General features: G+C 35.6%; 1 protein-coding gene and 1 pseudogene across 2 annotated transcripts; one reads left to right on the top strand and one right to left on the bottom strand.

Annotated features, from left to right (window-relative positions):
• Positions 1-730: 730 nt before the first annotated feature.
• On the bottom strand, positions 731-26,545 carry LOC18422773 (uncharacterized). Its single transcript, XM_088872812.1, has 9 exons — positions 26,455-26,545; positions 24,902-25,046; positions 15,159-15,203; positions 14,706-14,901; positions 12,753-12,802; positions 10,503-11,516; positions 2,922-3,194; positions 2,730-2,786; positions 731-1,893 (listed from the first exon to the last, which is right to left on the bottom strand). Exons 2-9 carry the CDS (start codon positions 25,013-25,015, stop codon positions 1,702-1,704), a joined length of 1,941 nt encoding a protein of 646 aa, XP_088728938.1. The 5' UTR covers positions 25,016-25,046; positions 26,455-26,545; the 3' UTR covers positions 731-1,701.
• LOC148781385 (uncharacterized) lies at positions 14,892-16,690 on the top strand (annotated as a pseudogene). The gene has a single exon (XR_016059936.1). The product of XR_016059936.1 is annotated as an uncharacterized LOC148781385 (transcript).
• Positions 26,546-26,893: the final 348 nt, after the last annotated feature.

Genomic DNA, 26,893 nt, shown 5'->3' with positions numbered 1-26,893 from the left:
ATAGGCTAATCTACGAAAAACATTAAAAAATTATTTTACATGAAAAAAATTGATCAAATACCCTTGAAACTTTACAGGGGTATTTTGGTTACTTTTTTCATGTAAAATATTTTTTAAAATATTTTTTGTAGATTCACTTATTTTTGAAGAACAAACGTCTAAAATTGCAAGTGATTTGGATTTATAGAAAAAAAAATTAAAATTCAAACACTATTGGACACTACCGAGCATCTATGATCGACTCAGATTCAATCTAGGCCGTTGGTACATTTAGCTTATCTACACTAGGTTACGCACCATATATATATATATATATATATATATATATATATATATATATGCAATGATTTCATGCAACACTTCTTGAAATCATGTTTGTGGTACTTGTATGACCCAAAATTTTGCACACTCTTCATCTCAACAATCAATCCCAAAAAAAAGTTCAATTTGAACCCTATGGTCAAAATAAATCCCCTCCAAAAATGAATTTAGATCATTCATTTGGTAAATTTCAAGATCTTAGCCTTTATAAACTCAAATAATTAATTTTTATTTTAACATTGTTCATCTAATGATTATAAAGTCATCCAAAAAAAATTAGAAATGAAAAAATCTTTCTAAATTTTTTTGAAATGAAAAAATCTCTTAAGCTTAGATCTAAGCATCTCACCAAAATGAACGGTTTCCATTAATTGGATTAAAAAATTACTTTCTAAGTTGTGTTTTTAAATTTTTATTTTTTTTTATTGTTTATTAAAATGGAAAAAGTATATATTTCAAAATTTGGATCAAACAAATAGCCACAGCATGAGTTTTGAAAGTTGTTGCATTATATTATGATACAACTATTGAATGAAATCTGCTCTATATATATATATAGAGAGAGAAAAAGATCTATATGACATTAAATAGATGCTCGTCTTACATTTGATAGTTGATGCTCATGCCCTGCCCACAAAGCTATAAGCCAGATCGCGTTCGTTTTTCTTTGATTGGCTTTGGTACAACTCTGGCGAACTTCTTGAGGCTTGGTTTTTTCAACACATTTCCCTTCCAATAGTTGTGCTTTAAACTAAGTCATGTGATCAGGAAGGACATTTTCGTTGGCGATTTTAGAAGATACTAGCTGATATAAGTGGAGCAAAAGTAGTTCTTGCGTTGTTACCCTTGGTTGATTGCGTTTCAGCATTTGCTAATATTCAAGTGCATATTGATATGTTATGTTCTCTTCAAGGTGCTGGCATGCGGCCTTGCTTCTTCATATAGAAAGCTGTTTATACTTCCATTTCTGAAAATATAAAAGAGAGCTTTTATTGTCAAGGTCATTGGGACCCTAAATAGCTTGGAAAGTAATTCCATGTTGATGAATCTGATTCCTAGGGTCAGATTGTCGTGCAACTAACAAAAGTAACAAGAAAAAATTAATTTTTTTTTTGAAAAACCCTCTGGTTTTCTAAAACCACAATAGAAGGTCCATAGGGAACTCGTATCATAGAGCAATAGACTTAAGGTTGGAACTCCCATCTCAATCATCATGATCCTCTTCCAGGTCGAGAAATGCATGCTCTCAAGACAAGCAAAAGACATGCATACTGCATAATGCCTGTACAGCACAAATGTGAGAGAATGGGAGGGGGCAGGTGAAGCGTCCTAGTTGAAAAATACAACAGATGGAAAATAATTCCCAAAAACGACAATTGATTAATTACATTGAAGCCTCTTATGTACATTCCCTCCACTTCGGCCCATCATGAAAGCATTCCTATTGTTGACTTGTTCAGTAAGTGGTCGATGTTGATGATCCTTTGGATACATGACGGACAATTCCCTCACACGCTTCAGAATGGATGCTGGTATGGACACTGAAGACGCATGCTTCCTCTTATTCTCAACCTGCAAACCCATGTATAATTATCAGATATGCAACAGTAACATCTTATGTGACTGACCTTGCAACGGTCACAAGAACGAGGAAGAAGGGCTAGGACACCCTTGGAGTTAGATTACGAACCAAAACATCAAATCTGTTTTCTCCTAAATATGGGATGGCGGTCTTATAGCGAAAGCTTTATTAGTGGCACGCTTGATCATAGGTCTTTTTTTTAATCAACCGTTTCATCATAAGTTTTTTTTTTTATCAAGACTATTTACTTACAAAACAATGATATCATAATCACTTATCTATCAAACAAATTTCAAATGGGATAATTGCAAGAATGTCACTGATTAAACTCAAAGCTCAAAAATAATTTCTCAATCTTGTAACATACCCTATTGTCATCCAATTTGACATCTAAATGCGTAAGAGCAATTATAACCTTAACAAAAGTAAATGGTCTCATAATATACAACCCCTCAATTAAAAAGGGCTTTTGGGGCTTTTGTTGTTTCTTTTTAGAGAGGCCTGCTATTCATTACATAGTGACGTTATTATTTTGTTCCTCCCAGTAATTACTTTTCTACATTTTATAAAGCAATGGAGGTACAAAGGAACTCATTTCCACAAAATGGTTCTAAAATGGGTCATGATACAATAGCCAATGAGCATTTATCGGCGGAAATATGTACACATCAAAATCCATTCCTTTCGTACTTTTCTTTTCCAATCCTTTTATTATTTTACTTTCCACTAAAACTACTGCATTTGAATAAACATGGTGAGAACTCATGAAGACCATAATACATGAGTGCTTATAAACTCTCAACGAGGCAAGTTTCACAAAGCTAACCTCTTTCTTTGTCTGTAACTGCGCATAGCTAGCCCTCAGAAGATTTCGCCACTTATCCTGTTACAAAGATTTTAAATCAACCCAACATTAAAAGAAATTACCAAGGGCAAAGAAAACCAACAGTAACACGAATTATTCATTAAGACAAGGACCAATATTCCAAAAATGTTCAACTCAGGGCGATGAACTAACCTTAAGGTCGACAGAAGTTCGATAAACAGATGACGCAAATTCAAGCCTCTTTATGTCTGACCATTTTCCAACTCCATGCCTTTGAACTCCTTCCACCAATTTCACAACTTCATGGAGTGTCCATGACCGGTGATGCTTCCTCCGAATACCACCCTTTGCTGTTCTAATGGTCGCAACACAGTCATCTGATGCATCATAATGTGTCTCAGAGTATATTTTATCTTGCACAACTGAAAGTAGCATTCGATCCTTGTCATCCTGGGCATCATGCACCTGAAAAACAAAAGCGTATGTCAAATTGAAACATAATGCAAGGGACCAGCACAGAAAAATAAATCTCCAGTGTAGAGCTCATAGTGTTTAGCACAACTAAAAAGTTTTTGCTCCACTGAAACCTAGTTTATACTATATAGTACACAATAAGAGCACCCCCCATGCCTTATCAATGATGGGCAGCAGAGCTTAATCAAACCAGAATGCCAATCGGATTTGGCGATACAATTACTCTGCATCCGTCTATCATCAGGAATGGAAAGTGGATTCCCTTGTAGTATTCATATACCATGTACCAGTCAATATGATATACTGCCTCTCCCGAAAGGTTCTTTCATTTGAAAATAATTTGCAGGCATGAAAGTCCTGAGTCATAAATCCCAATAACAATATGCAGGCTTAACATACAAAATGCCCAAAAGGTGGAAGCTTGCCGACTAGCATAAAAGAAATTGGGAGAATAACGTAGTCCAGAGCTGGTATCATAAGGCTCAATCACATGGAAAAAATCAGAAGAAGATAAAACCAGGAGAACAATCGATTGGAAATATGCATGAAGCCACAAAGGCTCTATGTTGCACCTTAAAATTGATCACTCAAAAGCCAACACAGTGATCTGCCATTTACAAGTGATATTCAATTTAAGCTTCATCAAAGGTAGAAAACTCTGTAAAAGGTTCAAATGCGACCACAAGAAACACAATGCCCTTGAGCTCCTCTGATGGGCACCAAATGGTTGGATATGGGATGAGCTCCCTTTCAGTCTTTCAGGAAATTTTCATAAAAGACACTTAAGATATGGAAGGACGTTATATAAGCATATCCAAATATCTATTTGGCGATTATTGTAGGGAGGTTAAACATAGGTGAACCAGATGGATGAGAAAAGAAAAACACAAATAAATAGAAAGGAAGATTTCAACTTTAGCCGATTGACTAAGAAGGAAGAGTAATGGCAGAAAGTAATGGCACTATATGTAGAAAAGCAAGATAGAAAACTAACTTATTCTATTAACCTTTGAGATGCAAGGAATTGGGTAATCAGCTAACAGGAAGCAATTGCATAACTCCGGAATATATTGGTCAAGTATATAGAGGACAGATGTGAGGTACTAGGAAATTATATAAGAAGGAAATTGTAAATATGGAAGTAACCTGCAGAATAATGGGAGAAATTTCCCAATTGGGAAGCGAAATGAAATATCTATTTGTGCTTCTTTTCATGAATCAAATATAGTTACAATTTAAAGAGAAAACAATAGAAGGTAACATGGCAAGAACTCAACTCTCACAGAAAGTATAAGATCTGAAACTCAAAATTTGAATGCAAAATCATTTATAATGACGCCATGAGAGAAATGAAGAGAGTAACATCATCGATCCCGAGGGCAACAAGACAGACATGAAACCAAAACAGATTGCTGCACAGTTCAACCAACAATCTATAGAACCCCAAAAATAAGAGGACAAAGAAGCACCTGGAACTTGGCATGATCATGAGCTTAGGGTCTAATTTTCTCTCCTTTCTGCAGGGTTGTACATCAGATTATTTTGGTCTAATCTTTATGTAACGAATTTAGGAGCATGATAGGAAGTTCTATTTCGTAAGTTGAGGTTTGGGTTTACTTGCATGATATGTCTGGTTTTAGGACTTTTGTCTAATGAATCCATGTTTTCTGTTGTAAAGAAGGCCTAATCTCATACTTTTTTCACTTCCATATTCCCACCTCCATCAAAAATCAACTCCCATATAAATGGCCAATACACAAGATCTAAAGCAAGTGTATAATGAACACTAGACCACAAAGATGGTATAATTATGCATGGCAGCATATCTAAATTTCAAATATCAAGCTTTTGGTCAAGAACTAATGCTCGATGAAGAGCTTCTGATTCGACATGGAAAGATCAAAAAAAAAAGGAACACCAGATGTGTCCCCAAATAAAAGGCTAGCAAATGTGAGATGTGGACTCGATGTGCTAGGTGTGTCTGATGTGTTATGCGCCTCAATGCAGACGCTTAACTTCCAATGCGGTCAATAAAGTTGAAGAAATAAATTTATAAAGTTCAAAAAGATAAAAAATACAAGACTACAAAGAACAACATAATTATGTGATTCATGCCACAATAGATATTTTAATTTAGTATCTATCTCTAATATATCCACTGTTTTGAGTTGCTGATAGCCTAATAATAAGTAACATGGGCATTTTCTGCTTCTATTTTCTAATGCAATTAACATGTAAAATAAATTGATCAATCTTATTCCAACCCAGCACTTAAAAAATAAAATAGAATTTAGCTACTGAGTACACTATCACATAATGAATAACTACCTCATTCAAAATATAACGCAAATCCAAATCAAATTTCTGCCTAAAGAGTCCACAAAATTTCACAAAAATCTTTGAAATTGAAGAAAATTTTTATTTCTTCATTTCTTCCATCCCTTTTTTTTTTAAGAAAATTTTATGGGAGCATACCCTTTTTTTGGGGGAAGAGGGGGGCAAAGGGGAGGGGAATGGCCAAACTACCCCTACTTGAAAGGGGTATTCTTTGCATGAGCAGCATCTAGCATATCCTGGCACCTCACATTGAGTGATGCTCCCTTGATAGTGGACAAGTTGCCATTCATGGAGCTAGGCCACTCTAAAACCTGAAAACACAAACTATGCGCCACTGATAGTGGACCAGTTAGAATCCATGGAGCCAGCACATAGGGATCCCTTTGCCTTTCTCTATACCTGATCTTTCCCCAAGCCTAATCCATCTCCATGACTTGCAGCAAGCAAACCACTCACAAAACAATTGGAGGAAAGACTCCGGGAAGCAGCTCACTGCTCACCACAAAGCAGCTTGCAAATCAGCTCTGTGACTGGTGGTATGCAGAAATCTCACAAGTTCCAAGCCTCAAATTGTTGTCCAGTTCTAGACCTTTCTTCCCCCTTCAAATTCATTATTTTCTCCTATTTTTCTCTAGGAATCAAGAGCAAACTCTTAAAAGCCTTAGCCAGATTCATTTTCGTACCAAACTCTGGCTCTGGTATATTTTCCATGGCTTCTTCAACAAATGGTCTCAGTTTTTTGGGTACGAAACCCTAGTTCAAATTGCCATCTCCCAATTTCTCCATTATTAGTTTCCATTGAAATGATGACCCAACTTCTGGTTTTCCTATGGACTTGATCATAGATACAGCAGTCTCTCTCTGTACAATTCCTCTATTTTCTGGGCTCTTTCCTCATTAAAGCCAATTGAATCATTGAGATTTTCTCCACAAGTACTTTTCCCTAGTTCAAGCAAATTGGATCTTTGACATTTTTCTGCACTACTAACATTCCCTAGTTCAAGCAAATTGTTTCTCGACAGATTCAATTCTATCAATATCAACTATGTTACATGGATTCTTCGGTTTGGTGTTGCACCCATGTCGAACAAGTTTCAAGACACACACTGACAGATTCTTAGGACTCTCCTTCTACCATTGATTACACCATTTTAGAAATTTGATCTTCTTTTTGTTTTCAGTACACATTTCAACCTTGAAAATGTCTAGAAAATTAGTAAAATTCAGCCAATTAAGGCAAAATGATTATTTCTTTCTCCTCATCATGGTAGGGAATACTAGTAAAACACTGTTGGATTTGCTCGTCCATTCATAATATAGCCATGTCAGTGAATCCTCTTCTTCTGACGTGAGAAATCCGATACCCTGTACCCATGTCAGTCATTGGGTCACACAACTGTGCCCACGCAGCAGAGGACATCAAAGTTGTTATCTCACACTATGAGTTTGATTTTATCCACACCACTGGCCACTTAATCTCTTTAAAAACTCCAATTTTGATTGTGCATTCAGGTCTTTCTTGGTCAAGGAACCCTCCCAAGTCATCTGGTTTTTTAGCTCTTTCCTCATTCAAGCAAATTGAGTCCTTGACAGTTTTTCTATAGCCGTTGAAGAACCCTCCCTGAGAAGAACGGATAGTCAAATAAGCCGTCAATAGGCACTTTCCTGAGCCTCCACTTTTTTCCCAGTGTAGTTACAGATGGCAGTAGAATCAGTGGGTCTCCAATGCCTCTTGGCTACAATAAACACTCTAAATTTCCAAGTTTTGATCTATCTGGGTTATAATGGAACCTTTTTGACTTTCTTTGGGAAGGTGTAGTGGCTGATGTTTCTAGTTTCTTGGTCAGAAAATTGCCATTTTTCTCGCAGAAGAAAGATTGGGGTCAATTTATCCTTTTGCTGGTTCTCGCTGATTCACATAAGGCTTTCATATTGAGCCTTGAGAGGAGTAACTATGGCTTCTATTTAACTATCTTCTCTATCTAGAGTTATTTATTTTGCCTCAAATGATCAGTAGTTTCTTACTCACATTTATGAGAAAACAACAGTCTCTTCATTCTCTCTCTAAACCTCAATAAGTACATGCTAAATCTCAATAAGTACATGCTAAACAGCCATCACGTAATACTACACAATATATAATAATCTCAGAAAAAGTAATAATACTGATGACACAATTACCACACCATGGTCGCCAGGATCCACCTACCAATGGGTTGATTCCACGCCAGAATCTCATCCTGCGCTTCAAGGAAGGGGATCTCGCTCCTCCACAATTCTTAAATTTTGGAATCTTGATTCTTCCTATCAGGTCATGAGTTACACAGGATCCAGATTGCCAAGCTTCGTAGCATAGTAGCAATCTAGTTTGGTATAGGGTATAGCACAACACTATAGTAGAGTATTATAGCATTCTCTAGTGGTGTGGTATAGTAAATAGCATATATCATACAGTAAAGTACATAGTTACCAGGATATACTTAGCAAGGGGTCATTTCTGCTCTGGAATCCGAATTCTCTGCTCCAAGGATTGGAACTTGCTCAATGACTCATATATTTAGGAATCCTAATCCTTCCTATTAGGGATCAAGGTCCTGAATTACACCAGATACAATTTCCCCGGCATTATAGTATAGCAATGTAGTATTGCAACATAGTATAGTCCAGCAGTGTGGTATAGTGTAGCAGTATATCCTCTGTAGCATGGTATATTTATATAGTTGTATATAATAGATTTAAGGGTTTTTCTAACAGTAACAGCGTATAGAATCTTACAGGTTACGTTTAAAAAGGGATTTAATTGTTAAAATTACCATAGTTATCCTTTTAATTATACAATGTTTTTAAAATGAATAAGAGCAGTTTTATCATTAGAGACGGTATTGTTGACATTTTCACTAAAAGACAAGGGAAATTATTGAGTGAAGTTTTAGGTACTCTATTATACAAATGCCTTGTCTTTTAGTGAATATTTCAATTATGCCCTTCTCGATATCACAAACGTACTGTTTGAAATTAATTGCAAAATATCATCATTACCCTTTCTAATCACAAAAACACCCTTATTCACGAGGTGTTACTATTAGAAAATCCTAGATTTAAATATATTAGCAGCAGGATATATTATATAGCATAATATCAGAGTATAGTACAGCATAAAAATGTGATATATTCTAATAGCATATAGTATACTACTATACCAGTTAATTTCTCTCGGGGCAATCAACTTTAATCAGGTGCAGATCAGTCCTGTATAATTTATCATTATATCCCAATTAAGTTTCAATCGAGCTCCCCCGCATATTGGGATCTCCATTCCCAGATTTTAGGGTCGACGGACCACAATCATTACCATAGGACCTTTCCACTTGTCACGATCCCAAACCCAATCGCAGATCTGCTTCAATCCCAATCCTTGTATGGAATAGTATGTCATACAGTTGCGTATAGTAGATTTAAGTATAGTAGCATATAGCATAGTATAGTGGATTTCTATAACAAGTGTAGCATATTATTGTAGTACATACTATACTACTATACCAGCTATGTGCTGACATGGAGCCTTGATTTTTAACAATATGGATCTCAGTCCTGTAAAATTTACAATTCAATCCCAAATAAGTTTGGAGTTGGATCAAGCTCACCCTCGTATGGGATTGAGGTCCCTAGATTTTAAGGTGTACGGACTGCAATGCCTACCATAGGGACAGACTCTATAAATACAAGTGGCGTAATGTATATGAAAAATGTAATTATTAAAGAATTTTCACAATATGTATAAACATTTTTTATAATACGTATCTATACAACATAATACAATTGCATAGACAAAAACACCATCAAACAACCACCAAATGAATTAACATCCTCTAAAAACATAAAGTTAAACAAAAAAGTGATGGAAAAAAAAATTACTCATCTAAAACAAAGTATAGTTATAACTAACTACTACTCTAATACAAAAAAAAAATGATGATCCATCCCAAAATCAAAAGTAAAATTAATCATAGGACGATTGATTCTTTTCAACACACTGTGTTACCTATAGAAGTTTGGATTCTTTAAAATCCTTGGGAAAGGTTTTGTGACATCAATGACATCAAAAATAGATAAGGAGATGCATTTTCCTCTTAGAGCTCATGAAAAGAACCCTTCCTAGAAACTTCTCCATCGATTTTGGATTCAAAAAAGGACCAACTACCCCCAAAACCAACAATACCCAGGGTAGAACCCAAGGTATAAATATTGGAGGCAATCATGGCGCAGTTCTAGGTAAGTGCCCATATTGCTTAATACAATCCAACCAAGGCAAAATGTGATCGGGTTACTTTCAATGCAATTGCTTGAGTGACCTAGGCAATCACCTTGGCAAGTCCATGACACAATATAATCAATACAAAGACATTGCTATTTAAATCTCTCAAAGGTTCCTTCTGATAACCTATTGAATAACAAGGACTGACATTCTAAACACTTAGAAACTAAAACAGTTCTGCAACAGCTAAGGTGGAAAACCAGGCAACAACACTACTGACGATCAAGATTAGTCAGGCAACTAATTAAGCAAACAGAAGAATCAATTGTCCTAACTAGCAAACCACACACATGATCAAAAGGATGCATTCAAATATTTAACACTGACACTATTTAACACTGACACTCTTGGCCCAATCATAATTGAGTACTTACATATTGAAGGCAAACTATATTAAAAAAAATTCTTGAAGATACATTACACATGCCTAACAAAGGAAAATACTTGGATACATTTTAGTAGTAACACTCAGGTCAAAGCCACACTTCCCTGATTTCATCAAACTCCAACATCCTTTTGGATGATCAAACAATAATTAGCAATAAAAGGGAAACACTTGTCCAGCATTCAATTTGTATGTTAGCCTACCTATCAAAATACAGGGGAAAATTTTCTAGTTTATTCATGATAGAAAAAAGCTTCCTTACCAAAAGTGAGGTGCAATTTTTCCTTGGGCGTCCTCTCCGCACGCGAAGGACAAAAGGAACTTGAATGCCAGATCCCCCAAGAGAATCCTGTCTTGAAACTACAGTCATTCCTTCGAAACCCTTCCAGTAACGCTTCTCTCGAGACCGAATGCGTAAAAAGTCATCCCGTGTGTCCTTTAAAGATGTCACTGTTCTTCCGCTCCTGAATCTTGATTTCATCTCTGACGACTCCTCAATGTACCTCCGTGTAGGCTTACGCAATCTCTTTCTACCTACAAGTGCGCGTTCCGTTTCTTCAACATGTGAAACACCAAATCCTTCTTTAGCAACTCCTTGTAAATGAGTAGTAACAGAATCTTTCCTTCCCTGTCTTTTCCTGCTCACACCACTCCCATCTGCTGAATCTCTTTTACAAGCTACCTTTGCAAAGGAATCACAGATTTCTTCTGATGAATCATTGTCAAATGCATAAGGTTTCACCTCATCACTTTCATTTGAAGAAACTTTACCATCTAAGAAACTAGAAGCATTCTCAGATACAAGGAAGTTATGCAAACCAAGGGAAATGTGACGCTTAAGCCAGCGCTTGTCTTTGACAGAAGTCTCCCGCCCAAATGTGGTCCGAAAAGCCTCATGAAGTTCCCGAATGGTAAGATTCTCCAGGCAAATAGAACTCTGATCATATTTAGCTTCAGGCAACGGAATTATTGTACCTGGTAGCTTAGATACCTTGGCAGTATCCCTTTCACTTTTACTGAAGGTGCTTTGATGTGGATATGCTGCAGTTGCAGTTTCAAAATAACATTCTTTGCGTGGATCAAATACCAAATTTGTGGCTGGTTCTGCAAAACTGCTACCTGGACACAAAATCCCTGATGCAGAATCGAAAGAATCAACACTATAGTTGACAACTTCACTCTGGTCCCAGGAAGATTTCCCCAGAAGAAATTCCGGGGAGATGCTACTTGTCACACGTACATGCTCGCCCCCATCTTCATCTAGTACATCAATAAACTGGGGGGACACAACCATCCTACTGGTAAGTTTTATGAATAAGAAGATTATTTGTCAATAAAGAATCACATGAAAATTGCAAGTAGAAGATGGAATTGGCACATTAATAATAACATTTAGGTTTAGACTTCAACAAAATAAACATTCCTGTTATATATCATGTACTTCAGTATTCTCAAATGAAACAAAGCATAAATTCCATCACAATCTGAAATATACCCAAATAATTTATACATTCTATGCTGTAAGTACATAAGAAGCTGTAAAGCATAGTGACAAATGTATTGCACATTTTGTAGAAACCATAACTCAGGATATTTTCAAAAGGGGATTGCAATTTGCACTTGGATACATGTTATCTGCATGTATTTTTTCTTTTCTTTTTTTCTGATTTTCTTTTTTTTGCTTGTTGAGAATATTATAGGAACAGCTGCCTAGAAGTTCCACACAAGAACATAATGAGAATAACAAAAGCATATGCTACCTAGAATTTCCACCCAAAAAGTAAAAACGTGGGTTCAAAAAATAGACATTTGTAAATTTTGATATTTAAGTCTCAAATAAATTAACAGAAAATTAGAAAAATTGTAAAATAAAAAAAATAATAAATTGCGTTGTCTCAATATTCTCAATACAATATGTGATACTGCCTTGATTGGAGTGAGAATTTGACCAGAAATTCTTATGGATAAGTAATTATCAAAGTACTTATCAGAACATTATCCATTTGATGGGAGATTCCCAATACCCCAATCATTTTTGTGTAAATCATGGATTTACGATCAAATACCCTCTGAGTGCAGCAAACATGGTGGCTGATAGATAGGTCGATATGGGCTGATCTCGCTAGCAAAGGCAGCAAGATCAGGGTCCACAATTTTCTGGCTGTCCATTTTATCATTCTCCAGTTCTATACAATCACCCATCAGAACAAGAAAAGAAAAACAAGCTGCCAAGAGGTTTTAAACCCAGAGATGAAAAAGATCCACATGCCATCTCTACATCATAACCAGTTTGAGTAAATTCAAAACTTGTGACTACACAACGAATATCTCAACTTGCAGACACTCTCCAGTTATCACATGTTTCTCAAATAATTAAATTAGAAACAAATTTCTAAATTAACAAACAGAAGCAATCATTTTAAAAATTTTGATATTACCACAATTTCCAATCTGATTATTGCTTTCAGAATAATGACAGATAATTTGAGAACGACTCGGCAATCACACTTACATCAACAATTTTCTGGTTCAACCCTTGTCTGATATCACATCCCAAAGCACCTGAAATGCATCAGAAAGCAATAGTGATAATAATACAGATCCAAATATTGAGAAAAAAAAATATGCAAAGTGCCAGAAAATTGAACTGAAATAAAATGATAAAAAATTGTATAGAAGCACCCAATATTAGATAATCACCTATTTACTTACATACAGAAAGAGTCAAGCAAATAATTTTCTAGAGTATCATATAAAGTTCCTTTTCATTGATCAAAATGACTGCAATAGTCAATGCAGCCATCATCAAGTCATTTATTGCAAAATTTATTTTTTGTAAATTAATTAATCAGTCTTACTTTGCTACATAACATGCATCAGCTTGTATAGTTGTACCTAAAAATACAGACAATTAGAGAAGTACACAAATGAATAAGAAACAACAAAGGAGAGCAACCCAATAGGGAGCCTTTGGACAAGCTAAATGGACTATCCTGATGAAGGATATCAAACTCAAAATGAGAGGACATCAAGTGCGTGTGTGTGTGTGCATGTGTTAAGAAACCAAACTAGCCCTTCGGCAAATAATAAGGCTTAAATGACCAAAGGTAACCTTAAAATCATTTGCACTGACCTGATGAGTGGACCCCACTAAACAAGTGTCCATTTGACAATACTCCTCCATGTAGATATAATTAAGATCAAGTTTACCAACATTCAAGTTAAAACAACATCACAAGGAACATAGAAGTACCAAAGAAAGGCACCAAGATACAGTAGACAATGGAAACCACTACATTAACACAAGTATGCACATCTATGGCACCAGACTCCCAAAGTCCATAATGAAGAGAATACAGAAAATAAAACAACATAAAACAGAAATAACATAAAAAGAATATCATCTCTAAGGGGCCAAAAAATCTTTCCAAAGACATCAAACAAAATCACATAGGTAACAAGAATTGAGCAAAGCTTCCAATGTGAACCGAGGAAACAAAATCCGACACCAAGTTCCACGCCTCCAGGGCATGACCAAAATAGTCTGCCCAATGTCATCAAAATCACTTTAGTTAAGCTAAATGAACTGCAACTGTTTGACTTGGAATTAAAAAATTACATACCCATTTTCTAGAAAAAGACCTGAACAGCATGACATCTCTATAGAATAGTTGGATTCAACTTCTTTGGTTTGATGGCTAACATGTCGGCGATCATGCATATGCTTGAAGAAGATGTCTATTCGTCATTTCTAACTATTGAAAAGGAAATTTAGCTTCTCCTCCATTATCTCTCAGAATTTGTTTTTACAAATTAGCTAACTGATGCATGACAAAATTATTCTTATTTTTAATTACTATTTAAATTTAATTTTCATGTTAGGGTTTTTAAGTTTTTTTTTTTTGGATTCTAGGGCTTCTTTCATGTTTTTTGTATTTTAGAAGTTGTCTACAAAATTAGTTAAGAGTGCATATAGAATTCATTGTTTTATCAGGGGTAAAATGTGACTTTTTTTTTTTTAAGTTAGGACTACTTAGTGGATCTTATTTTTGGATAGGGGCACTATTGACTTTTGTAATTGAATATGAATAAAAAGAGGCATATAGGGCTCCTCTTGGGGAGAACCCTAATTCCCTTCAATTGGTGCCTATGTTTGCTTGGAACTTGTTTAATCTTCTGTTTTCTTCATCAAATCTCTATCATTAATTTTCATAGAAGAACTAAATTTTTTTACCAAGAACTAACTTTCATAGAAGAACAAAAATTTTTTACCAAGAACTAACTTCCATAGAAGAACTAACTTTTTTACCAATTTTTAGCAAATCCCTATCATCATCTTAGGTTAGAGACCACTAACTGATGCAAATGTGATGCATCGACAAAGAAAGCACAAGAAAATCATAAGACACACAGTACAGTAGCATGCACTCATTAGAAAAAAAGGACAAATCATAGTTGTGAGTACCTCCATTGTTCTTTAATACAGAATCGTCAATGGAGCAAGGAAAATCTTCAATAGCTAAGCTCCTCTCAGCATTTTCAGCATCCATATCAAAGAGAGCATTTCTCAAAAACTTCTCATCTTCAGGATCTTCTGAGTAAGGCTCAAATTTCATCAACTCATCTTCTGAAGCAGGAATATAAGACCCATCCCCTTCAACCTGATGAAAAATATGGTCATTTAAAAAGGTCAGTGATCAAATTCTGTCATGAGGTACTATTTAAAAAATACAGTCATAGTGAAATATTTTTCTTTTCAGGGTTCTATTGTAATAGTTACATCATATTGCATACCCCAAGTATTTCAAAACCATTCAAGCCTTCCAAACAGATTAGGCATTGCAAGTTTGGAATGCCTAAAAACAACTCATAAAATGCTTCACAACTTTTGAGTAGGTAAGGTGGAAGGTCCCCTTACCAGCATAACATGACATGAAGTATGGGAAAGTGTATTCTGCGCAAACTGTCCCCAAATGATTCCAAAATAAGGTTTTACATCAAGTAATTAAAACTGGAACACAGAAAATGAAGATTCATATTTTCTAAATATAACAGAAACACATGGGTAATAAGATATTCTCAATTTTTAATGGGAAATTTATCCAAATAACCAAAAAGATTAACTATTTAATATTCAATCCATATCTTCTGATTTAATTTCCAAATACACATCAAAAGACACTTGATCGTGTGTTGGAATAGTTGCAAATGAGTAAACAATGTTCAAAAAATCGCCCACCCAGCCGCCTAGGCGGGTGCCCAGCTCCAACTGCCAAGAAGCTCGCCCGGGGCCCTTTCGGCGAGCCGAAAATGAGCCAAGCCCAAAAGGGCTTTTTAGTCATTCCCCCCCTTCAAGAGGGGGGAAATAGGCTATGGGTGTATTTTAGCTCCCCAAAACCCTAGTGAGAGATTTTCCTCCCAAAAATACCTTTTTTTACCTTGAATCGAAATTTTTTTGAAAACTGATTGCAAACCCAAAGTATTCAATTGCTTTTGAAATCAAAGGCATTTGACATAGGTCTTTTTGGAGGCCAAAAAGTTGCAAAAGAGGGGTTTCGGCATCCTATATTAAGCGATTGAAGCCTACTTTGATTAGGTTTTGAAATGTTAATAGATTTAAGAGCCAGTTTGGATGTCAAATAAAAAAACCTTCACATTGAAAAAATTATAAGTTTTTCAACCTTAATTGAGAAATATAATGATCTTTTTTTATTATTCTGTTGGATTATTTGGATGGTGTGTGAAAATACAAGATTTCATTTGCTCGATATCTATATGGAGTTTTGCATTCTACCCTTCCAACACTGTCACTATGTTGCCATTCCAAAAGGTTTTATAGAGGGATCCCTCCCATCAGTCAAAAATCTGCATTCTACCCTTCCAATCTTTCTCTCTCTAAACCCTCCTGTAACTTAGCTCTCACTCTCGCTAACAATGGGCTATGTTTCCCTTAAGATAGGGGATGGCATTGCTAGATTCAGGTCCACCACTATCTACTCCACCATCCTCAAGGCCATAATGCTCTTTTCTCTCCTCCTTACCGATCTCTTAGCTCTCTACACCTTCTCCTTCCCTGCTAATCAAACCCCTTCTCTCTCTGCCGCCCACCACCAAAAGAATTTCTCTCTCATCTCTCATCAAGTGTCTCTCATCCTCTCTGAAATCAACTCCTCTCAGCGCAAGTATTGGGTTCGAAACCCTAGATCTCTCCGCTCTTGGTTTGCCCTCTGAGCTCAAGCTTTACATGGAAGCTCAGCCTTTACCTTTAGGTAAGGACTCGAGAATGCATCACAGAGATGGTTTCAGCAGTTGGGTATGCCTGTGTAAACTCCATTGATCTTCTCTCTCATGAATTATAAGCCAGGCCACCAATGCCCAGATGATTGAGATCTTGCTCAAAAGCTCATGCTCAGAGGCAGCGAGCCACTACCAAGAAGGAGATGCTTTTAGGGAACCAAGATGCTCTTGCTCAAAGTGTTGATATATCCTCAAAGTTCTGCACACCCACAAGGCAGAAACCCTAATTCCTCTTCTTCTTCATACTCTTCTTCTTCTTGATGAAGTTATAGGTAAGCGAGAATGAAGAGATTGAGGGCCATAGCCACGGCCATTGGGTGTAGAGACAGCAGGGTTTCGCAGAGGAAGTTTGGGCCATGGGTTTCGCAGAGGAAGTTTGGGTCATGGCCATTGGGTGTAGAGAGAGAAGGGTTTTGCAGAGGAAGTTTGGGGTGATGGGAGAGAGGAAGTTTGGGGCCATTGGGTGTAGAGAGCAAAGGGTTTCGCAGAGGAAGTTTGGGGCTATGGAAGAGCGGAAGTTTGGGGCCATGGCCATTGGGTGCAGAGAGAAGGGTTTCGCATGGAGGAGAGGGAAGAGCGTGAGGGTTAGAGAGTGGGAGGCGCGTGAAATGCGACTCAAGCCAAAAAAATTCAAGTAAAAGTTGAATTTTTTTGGATGGCATTTTTTGCCTTGATATGAGATTTTTTTTCTTCCAATCTAAAAATATGGCAAAAATGTGCAGTTGTCCAAACAATCAAAATCCATTTCAAAAGATTTTTGGATTGCAATCGAAAAATATTCCAATTATAGGTACATCCAAACTGGCCCTAAATGTTTATGTTTATGTTTAGTTTCATCTTTTCTATGAGTATTTTATTATGTTATTTTTTTAGGTAATGTTTTTGTGTTTATATTTGAATTTTAGCATCACAGTTAGGGATACTTTAGTGATTATAACATGTGTTTAGGTATGGTTGGCTATATTTCTACTTCATAATGCAACATCAAAAGTTTATAATATATTGTATGGATATGTTTGGCTCCGGTTCTAGCTTTTAATATAAGATTGGAAATTTATAGTATCATTTGTCTATATTTGGATTTATTTCTATTGTATACTGCAAATTTATTTATACTACATTTTTGTCTATATTTATTTTTATTATGTTTGCCTATGCTTATAATTTATAATGCAAACTCGAGTATTCATAATATATTTTATGTATTTTTTTCATTTGTTTATAATTTATAATACCAAAATTGAAAATATTACTATATGTTTGCATAGTTTTTGCTATGTTTTCAATTTGTAATACGAATTTTGACAATATTACTCAATATTGAGTAATATGTTTGGCTATCTTTTCAGTTTGTAAACTGAAAATTTATATTTCATAATAAATTAAGTTGGCAAAGTTCTACTAAATTGAGCTTTTCTAGCTTTCTCATTGCCTTGAGTGCAGACTCTTGAGTTATCAGTTGTCACATACTCATATCCACAGAATCACAATGTCCTCTTCTAGTTCTACTGGGAAACAAATTGATCCAGGCAGAAGCATGGGTCATGCCCAAATCTACCGGACAAACAAAAGATCCAATGCAATAGCCAATTACTATAAGAGAATCTACTCATGCAGAATTAATGGATTCAAGAAGCATTTGGGCCAAGAAGAAGAAAGAATACATTAAAAAAAAAGAGTAGATGATACTAGGAGATCAGTTGAAATTTGGAAACAAAGAGATGAGGAAGGAGTATGAAATTAGGGCTAGGCCAATGATAGATGTGGAGATAGGGCCTATAGATTCTTTCTTTGTCCTCCCTGATCCTGCTGTTGCGGCTCAAGGAAAGGGCCAAATTACAATTGGTATCCATCTAAAAAAAACGAGTAAATCATTATGTGGCCAGATGGATTTACCAAGCAGGCATTTCTTTCAATGCCACTACTTTGAGGAGCTTACAAGCCATGGTAGAAGCAATGGGCCAATTTAGGTCTGGATATACAATTCCTACCCCACGAGAGCTCAAGAAGCCTCAGCTTAAAAAAGAGGTAGAACTGACCAATGAGTATCTTAAGACTCATAGGGATGCATGGGGCCGGTTTGGAGTAACCATACTAATTGATGGATGGTTTGACCAGAAGCGTGGGAGTGTAATGAATGTGATGGTAAATTGTCCACTGGGGACAATGTTTTTGCACTCAATTGATGCATCTAATGAAGAAAATGATGCTTCATTCATTTTGGAGTCTGTTGAGAAATGCATAGTGGAGGTGAGGGAGCATCATGTAGTCCAAGTGGTAACTGACATGGCTGCCCATAATATGGCAGCTGGCAGGGAGCTTGAGAAAAAGAAGCCTCACATTTTTTGGACCCCAGGCGCAGCACATTGCATTGACCGCATGCTCGAGACCATTGATAAGAAAGGAGTGGTGACAACAGCTATGGAGAATGCTAAGAAAGTCACAGTTTCATTCGCAACCACACATCTGTCTTGGCTTTGATGAGGAAATTTGTAAGAATGAGTTGGTGAGACCAGGGGTTACTAGATTTGCCACCTCTTATTTGTACTTAAAGTTGCTTCAGACTTCAGAGATAAAAAGATAATTTAAGAAAAATGTTTGTTTCTGATGAGTGAAACCAATTGAAGTGGTCTACTCATGGGGAAGGTAGGTAGTTGATATTGTCAAAACAATAACATTTTAGAAGAAAGTCGATTGGTCCATTAAAACCTTCGAGCGACTTGTTAAAGTTTTGCTCTTAGCAGATAGCAAGAAGGAGCCAACTATCGGCCATATTTACAAGATTGTGGAAGTTGCCAACGAGGAGGTTACACAAAATTTTGATCACAAAGATAAGTTCTATCGGCAAAGTAGGTGGGACTCAGCTTGAGAGGATCCTCCATTTGGCAAGCTACTATCTGAACCCTGCTTATTTTTATGACAATCCACATATTGAAAGTCAATGTTATTTTATGGATGCCATCAATGCATGTGTGATTAGACTCGTCCCCACTATACAAGAGCAATACCAAGTGTCAATAGACCTAGAGAAGCATAGAATGGCAATGGGGCCACTTGGCACTGAACTTGCAATAGGGCAAAGAAAAACTGTGAAGGCCGGTAAGCTAAATTTATTTTCTTTGTTGAGGGTTTAAGACAATTTTATTCTATTCTTTATTACTTGATTTTTTTTGTTAGATCTAATATTGTGATATAGGTACATGGTGGACCAAGCATGGATCAAGTGTTAAGCACTTGCAACAAATGGCTATACGAATTCTCAATTTGACATGTAGCTCGTTGGGATGTGAACGCAATTTTAGTACCTTTAAGATGGTAATGTGAAAATGACTTATACTTACCTATTTTTTAAGTTTTTTATAATGTAATTTTATTTTTAGATTCTATGTTATTTATGCAATATGCGTTATGATTTATGAAACAGATACACACCAAAAAGAGAAACAGACTAAAGAAAAAAAGACTGAACAATCTTGTGTACATTCAGTACAATCAGAACTTGAGGGACCACTACATGGATCGAGATTCCATTGATCCTATTGAAATTAAATATTGAAATTAAAGAGGTGGATGATTTATGTGTGGTTGATCGAGTCTGAAGATGAGGATTTCATAACTACTAGAGAGGACTTGACATGGAGTCAAGTGAGGCCAGCAATGGGACCCCAGTTGGACCCCATGAGGACCACACGCTTTCAATCTCAAAGGAGGGGTCCCAGTCTCAAAGGAAGGGGTCCCAATCTCAAAGAAAGGGGTCCAAGAGCAAGGGAAAGAGACCAGTTGAAAGAGTGAGGGAGGAGGAAGAGGAGCCAGTGCTACAAGACTCAGAAGAAACTGATGAAGAAGACCGATGTGTATTCAGAGGGAGATGATTCTGATGATGATGGCATGGCATCATCATCATCATCTGATAGATTGTTGGTAGGAGAGACAACAGATGACATTGTTGGAAGCGATGAAACCCAATTGGGCCCCTTTTGAGTTCATGATCATTTAATCCTTTCTAAAGTCATGTACTCTTGTTTGAATGTTGGAACTTCGGATTATGGAACTCTACAACGTGCTGAATTTTTTTTTGGGTGGTGGAATGCGTTGAAGTTAAACACTTGAGCTTTTAAATTTTCAAGTTTGAAGTAATGTTTGAAATGCTTATGGATGTACATCTATGTCAAAGTTTCGGGCAATTTTACGGTTTAAAGTTATGTGAGTTTGTATTTTCGCTTAAATGGCCAATGAATGTCAAAATTTGGCAATTTTACAGTTTTATATTTTTAAACATGTAAATCTTAGTTTATAAGAAATTAGATTCCTAATTGACAATCCCACACCCTACTTTTGTCACCCCACCTTTAACACACACCCTCCCCCCCAAAACAACACAATCCCCTACAGAGTGGCCAACTTGGGCCATTTCTGTCTTCTTGAACATTGAGAATAAATGTCACATATGTCATCTCTTATGGGTAATCTGATAAACTTCCCTTTTAAATTTATATATTTTACAACTAGCATGTTACAGTGTCCCAATCATAGACAGATGCTTCTTCGATATGCTATACAATATAAAACATAAATATATTCAGGAACCTTTTCCCAAACTAGAAAAAAATAATTCTTCCACAAGTCAAACGGCTGACAATAAGTATTCATGCATAAAATACTCTCGAACATTACCATTTGACTAAATTGAACATAAAAAATAACATAATAAGCTAAGTTGAAAAATAAGTGAATCAAGCTCCTAACAATAAAGCAATACGATACAGGAACAGAGTAGTCTTTTATAAGGGCAGAAATTGCATCTCCAGAACCACCAAATCGGATCAGTAATGCACCAAACATGCATAAAACTCTAGGTAGAATGATTATCTACCTATTACATGAAGCAAAATCATATCCTAACTATCCTCCCATAAACAAATAAAAGTCAACATGTAACTAACGAGATTGAAATGGTTGTCTTGGCTTAGTTCCATTTTCTTTGAATGCTTCACAGAAGAACACCGACCAAAAACTCTCAAAATACCTTTAGCATTGTTCTTAATTGCTCAATCTATCCTTGCACCCCTAACCAAACACTGCAAACCAAATACTTTTGTTAACAATCATTACTTGTCCCCACAATGCAAAAACCAACAAAAAAATACTTCACTTACTGCCCAACCACCCAAACCAATAGCTAAACTATTATCTTATCTACTTGAAAATCTCAGCTGTAATACCCACTAAACTTACAATCAATCAATATATACATACATACGTGTGTATATATGTATGTATGTATATATATGTATATATATATATATATATATATATATATATATATATATATCATTATCATAGCTTTTTCCCAATTGTATGGGGTCACCTATACAAATCCCAATCCATCATTCTACTCTATCAAGGGCCACACCCTTAGTGAGGCCATAAGCCCCCATATCTTTTCTAACTACTTCTAACTATGTCATTTTGGGCCTACCCCTTACCTTTTTTAGCCTTCCACTTGAATCAACTCGCATATCCTAACAGGTTTTGTACCGGGTCTGCACTGCACATAGATAGCCCAACTAAGTCTACTTTTTCTCATCTTATTGCCAACTGGATACTATATATATATATATATATATATAAGGTTACAACCTTGTACTACATAAAACAAGCCACACCTCAAAATCCATCCAAAACGGTTGTTCCGATGTTAAAGAACCCTATAATCGATTATTTAGACCATAAGATGTACGGATGTGGGGGAAAGAGAGAGAGAGAGAGACTTTAAAGTACCAAAAATGGTACATCTTGTAATACATATCTAGACAGTCCAATCTCAAAATTTTCATTTGTTTGTAGATATGCTTGATCCATACCATTTCTTGAGTTTTAAATTTCATAATTAGATGTGAGGTAGATCTTTAGTTCATCATTGAAATTCCAACACCACAAATACATCTTTCAACGAGCTTTGGAGGTGCGCCTTCCTTTTTTGGATTGTTTAAGGTTGACATCTTTTTCAAACCACACCCTATATAACACATACACACACGTAACTGATCTTAAAGTTGGTGAAGTACAAGTTAATGCTACCACCTCTTAAGCAAAGCGGTGAGCACCCAATCATAAAAACATGAAGTGCAAGTTACGTTGCATTACAAGCTGCATTGCAATTCATCCCAAAAGAGGCTAATTAAACAAGCAGCATTGTTTAAGGTTGACATCTTTTACAAACCACACCCTATATCACAGACACGTAGCTGATCTTAAAAGTTGGTGAAATACAAGTTAATGCTTGCTTTAACTAAGGTTTATAAGATGCCTGGAATGATTTGTCGTCGAGACTCAAGACTATACGGACATTGAATTAAGGAATAAAGTATCAAATAGAAAACGAATATGTTTATTCATAAAATGCAATGTGCTAACCACCTCTTAAGCAAAACAATGAGCACCCAATAATAAAAACATGAAATGCAGGTTACACATTACAAGCTGCAATGCAATTCATCCCAACAGGGGTTAATTAAAACTGTCACAACAACCCAACTCAATTGATTCTAATACATGATAACTAAACCAACGATAACAGTACAAGCTTTTATATAATTGTTCTCAGGTCACATATGCATTTTATAGCATAAATATTTCCATGTATCTCATAAAAGGTGTACTTCATTATGAACACTAACAAAATGCAAAATACCTAAGTGACACAAATCAAGATCTAGTTGCTAAAAAATTTTAATTTTATTTTTGTTGATTTTATTTTTCGAGATGTGGGTAGATTTTTTAGTTAGTTTTTAGGAATTGTATTTATTTTAGGAGTTTGGGTTATATTTTATTTTTTTGGAAAAACTTTTTTTTTTTATGGTATCTTTTATTTTTTATTTTTATTGGGCTTAATTGTTAGAAATATGATTAGTCTAAGATTCTTTGGGGTAGTTTGATACGTCCTTTTTTTTTTTGTGTCCGTTTTTGTTGAGTTGTTTTAAGAAGATGAAGCATATCCATTTCCTTTTTAGCAAGTATTGGTTGAGATGGTATTTTGTTTTTCTAAATAAGTTCTTTCCTTATCTTTTGGATAAGGACATGGGTCACATGAGATGGAAACCACCTATTAGGATTAATGTTGAAGTGGTGGACTTCCTTTTTTGTAGGGAGTTCTCAAAAGCAAGTTGTAAGTGTATAAAAAAGGAAGCATGTACAATGTGTTGGGGATGGATTTTGGTTGAATAAGAAAAGATTTTTGTAGAGAGAGTGAGAGAGCCCTTTTGTGGGCTTTTCATTTTTGTGCTCCAGTGGTGCATGGTGGAGGACTCGGACTCCCACGTTTGTACTTTCCGCTTGTTGATTTCTTCTCAATTTTTTGTTTCTCTCTAAAACGCAGTTGTATTTGCCGGATATTGACAACCGATAATTTTCGATTGTGCCATTAAGGTCCTAAGTGCAGCTAGAACATCTAATAAATCAATGGCATGTTCAAATTGAGTCCTAAATCAATTTAAAGAAGATTAGTAACTCTAAGTTTAGTAACATATGTTACAATTCCATGAAATCAACAAGTTAAACAGAACTTTAAGCAAGAATAAGAATGCTTGAATCCACGATCAGGAATCAAATAAAACAATTGAAATGTCCAGTTGACTCAACAAAAGACAAGATATAAAGTCCCTTCATTTTTATCCTCCCATTTCTAAGGAGGGTAGCATTAGTGTGTCCCCCTTAAGCCTCGCCACATGTGAACACCTTTTGGCCCCCCTTCAAAATCCATTTTTTTGATGTATTGGAGACCCCAAAACCATTCTAAACCCCTGCAAATCCATTTCAACCCTAGAGAAAAGGGTTTGAAGTTCCTAAAACAGTTGCAAATCTAAATTATCTAGGATCCATTGAATGATTGAAATAGAAAGTACAGATCGCATGTTGAGATGGCATTCAAGATAGAGCATATTTTTGCCTCCAAATCCAAGTTTTTTAGGATTTTGATATCAGGGTCACAAGGATGACTTTGCAGATTTAGAGATCTCAATCATCCAAAATATGGAGAAATGAGAAGGCGTCACACTTTTTTGGCTGATGGCTCTGCCACACCAAGTATTTTTTCTTCTATGAATGTTACCTGGTAGGTTTGGAAAGTGTGGAAGCGCCTGACCAGAAGACTTATCGGTCAAGGAAAGGAGCAACAAACCACTAAGTTAAAAATAATCAAATTTACCTCAATATCACCTGGCCATAATCATTTAGTATAACTGTATAATGTCCATACCCAAATTGACATACATAAAAAGTCCAGCCAACATTATATAAAGGAATTACCAAAAGAACGTCAAAGTAAAATTTCAGATAATAAACCAACGAAATGGCCATCCTTACCCGAACAAGTTTATATGCCAAAGGATTCACACTTTCACTTGAAAGGACTCCCTTTGTTGCATTGTCGAGAGAGTTGAATCCGACATTGCTTTGGCCAACTTCAAATGTTGCCATGCACAATGATAGATCCCACGAGCATTGACAGCTGAAAAACAAGAAACAAGAACCAGCACAGAACCTATCAAACAAAGCAAGTTGAACCCACAAACTTCCATTAGTGCATTACATAACTTTCTCTTCCTTTTGGAAACAAACATTACAAAAATAATAGGAGACAGACAGAGAAAACAGTAAACCAAAATAAGAACGTGAACCCAATACATATTAACAGGTAAAAACGAGGAACTGCAGCAAAATTGGGGATCAGGAAAAAGAAAGGTTATTTAAAACAAGAAACTCCAAACCAACTTTCATTTTCTTCTGATGCAAAATGTGGAAAATACTAAAAAATAAATGTCAAAATAGGCCATACCCTATTGTGGAAACATAATAGATTTTATTGTATTTACCTGAAATCAAATAGGCCATACCCTCTCAAGATAATATAATGAAGATAAATATGTATTAGAATTTAAGATCTCAACCCAAAGATCAAATAAACCACACTTTCTCAATTCCAAGTGGATTTGAATGACTCAAGCGACTAAGATATTCCAGCCAAACACTACACAACTAAAAAATCAAATCCATAATCATCTCAGTACATAAGAAGCGACCATTACTCAAAAACCCATAATATAAAATATGAAAAACTAATCTAAAACGGTTAAGGAAGAGGATAATGAATAGAGTAACTATTTTAAAAAAAATAAAGCTGCAACTTATCCTGGTGCAACGTCCTCAATATAAACATTCCATTTAGCCTATACACAAGTACGAATTATCTAAAGATTATTAAGCATGTCATGTTACTTAACTTCTAAAACAAACATAAAACAAACTAAAGTCCACAATAATATGGAAATGGGTCTAAAAACAATGTGCCTGTTCTGATCCCCGACATAGATGGCTCGCATACAACGGACAATGTGAATAAATTTAACAACTTGCACACATTTCACAACACAAAAGCAACATTTGGAGCCTGAAGAACAAATTCAGAAAATATGGCATGAATACAGAGAGGATCATCGATTTCCAACAAAAATATCACTAAACAACATTCACAAAAAGAAAATGTCAAAAGAAACATAATCCAAGCCAACATAACAAAATTCCATGCATAGAATCAAACAAAATCACAGATACAACAAGAAAAACATGATCTTTGAGCTATCATCAACTGTAACTAAACATCAATTGCAATAAAACATTACATACGGATCAATCAACAGGCATTTCAGCTAAAAACACATAACATGAAATAAAAACATCGCCAAAAAGGGAGAAAAGAACACAATATCAAAATAACACAAAGAAAACAAAAACAAAAACAAAAATGAGAAAATAAGAAAAATACAGTAAAACAAGGAAAATGACAGAAAAAGAAAGATAGCAAATAGAAGAATAGAGAGAAAAAAATAATGGAAGAAATCTTTCTTTGCAAACCCTACCTCTGCAACTTCAGCGACTGAAAACACAATCTTTCTCTATCAAATAAAAAGAGAAAAAAGGAAAAATTTGTACGCTTTGTTTTGTGCGAAACTAAAAAAAAAGCAAATGCGGGAAAACCACAGGTAGCAAAGGAAAGTGGATTTCTTTTCCCAAAATGACCATAAATGCCCCGAGTCATTTGAGAAAAATGACAAAAACACCCTTACTTTGCTTAAATGCTCAAATGGCCCTCTAGTTGTAGATATGACCATACTGCCCTTGATTAGTTGATGAGAAAAACAACCTTAGAACCACATGCTATGTGGATGTTATTTTAATGGAGGGTTTTACGTGAATCATTATGTCTTTTTCTCAAGGGTGCTGTTTTTATAAGGTTGCAATTTTAAAGAATCCAATATCGGCACACCTCTAAATTTTATTATAAGATGTAATTTTGTT

This window comes from Amborella trichopoda, chromosome 7 (assembly GCF_054954075.1).
Source record: "Amborella trichopoda isolate Santa Cruz 75 chromosome 7, AtrichopodaSantaCruz75HAP2 v2.0, whole genome shotgun sequence".
In the NCBI taxonomy this organism is placed as follows: domain Eukaryota; kingdom Viridiplantae; phylum Streptophyta; class Magnoliopsida; order Amborellales; family Amborellaceae; genus Amborella; species Amborella trichopoda.
This window is presented reverse-complemented; position numbering and strand designations above follow the sequence as displayed.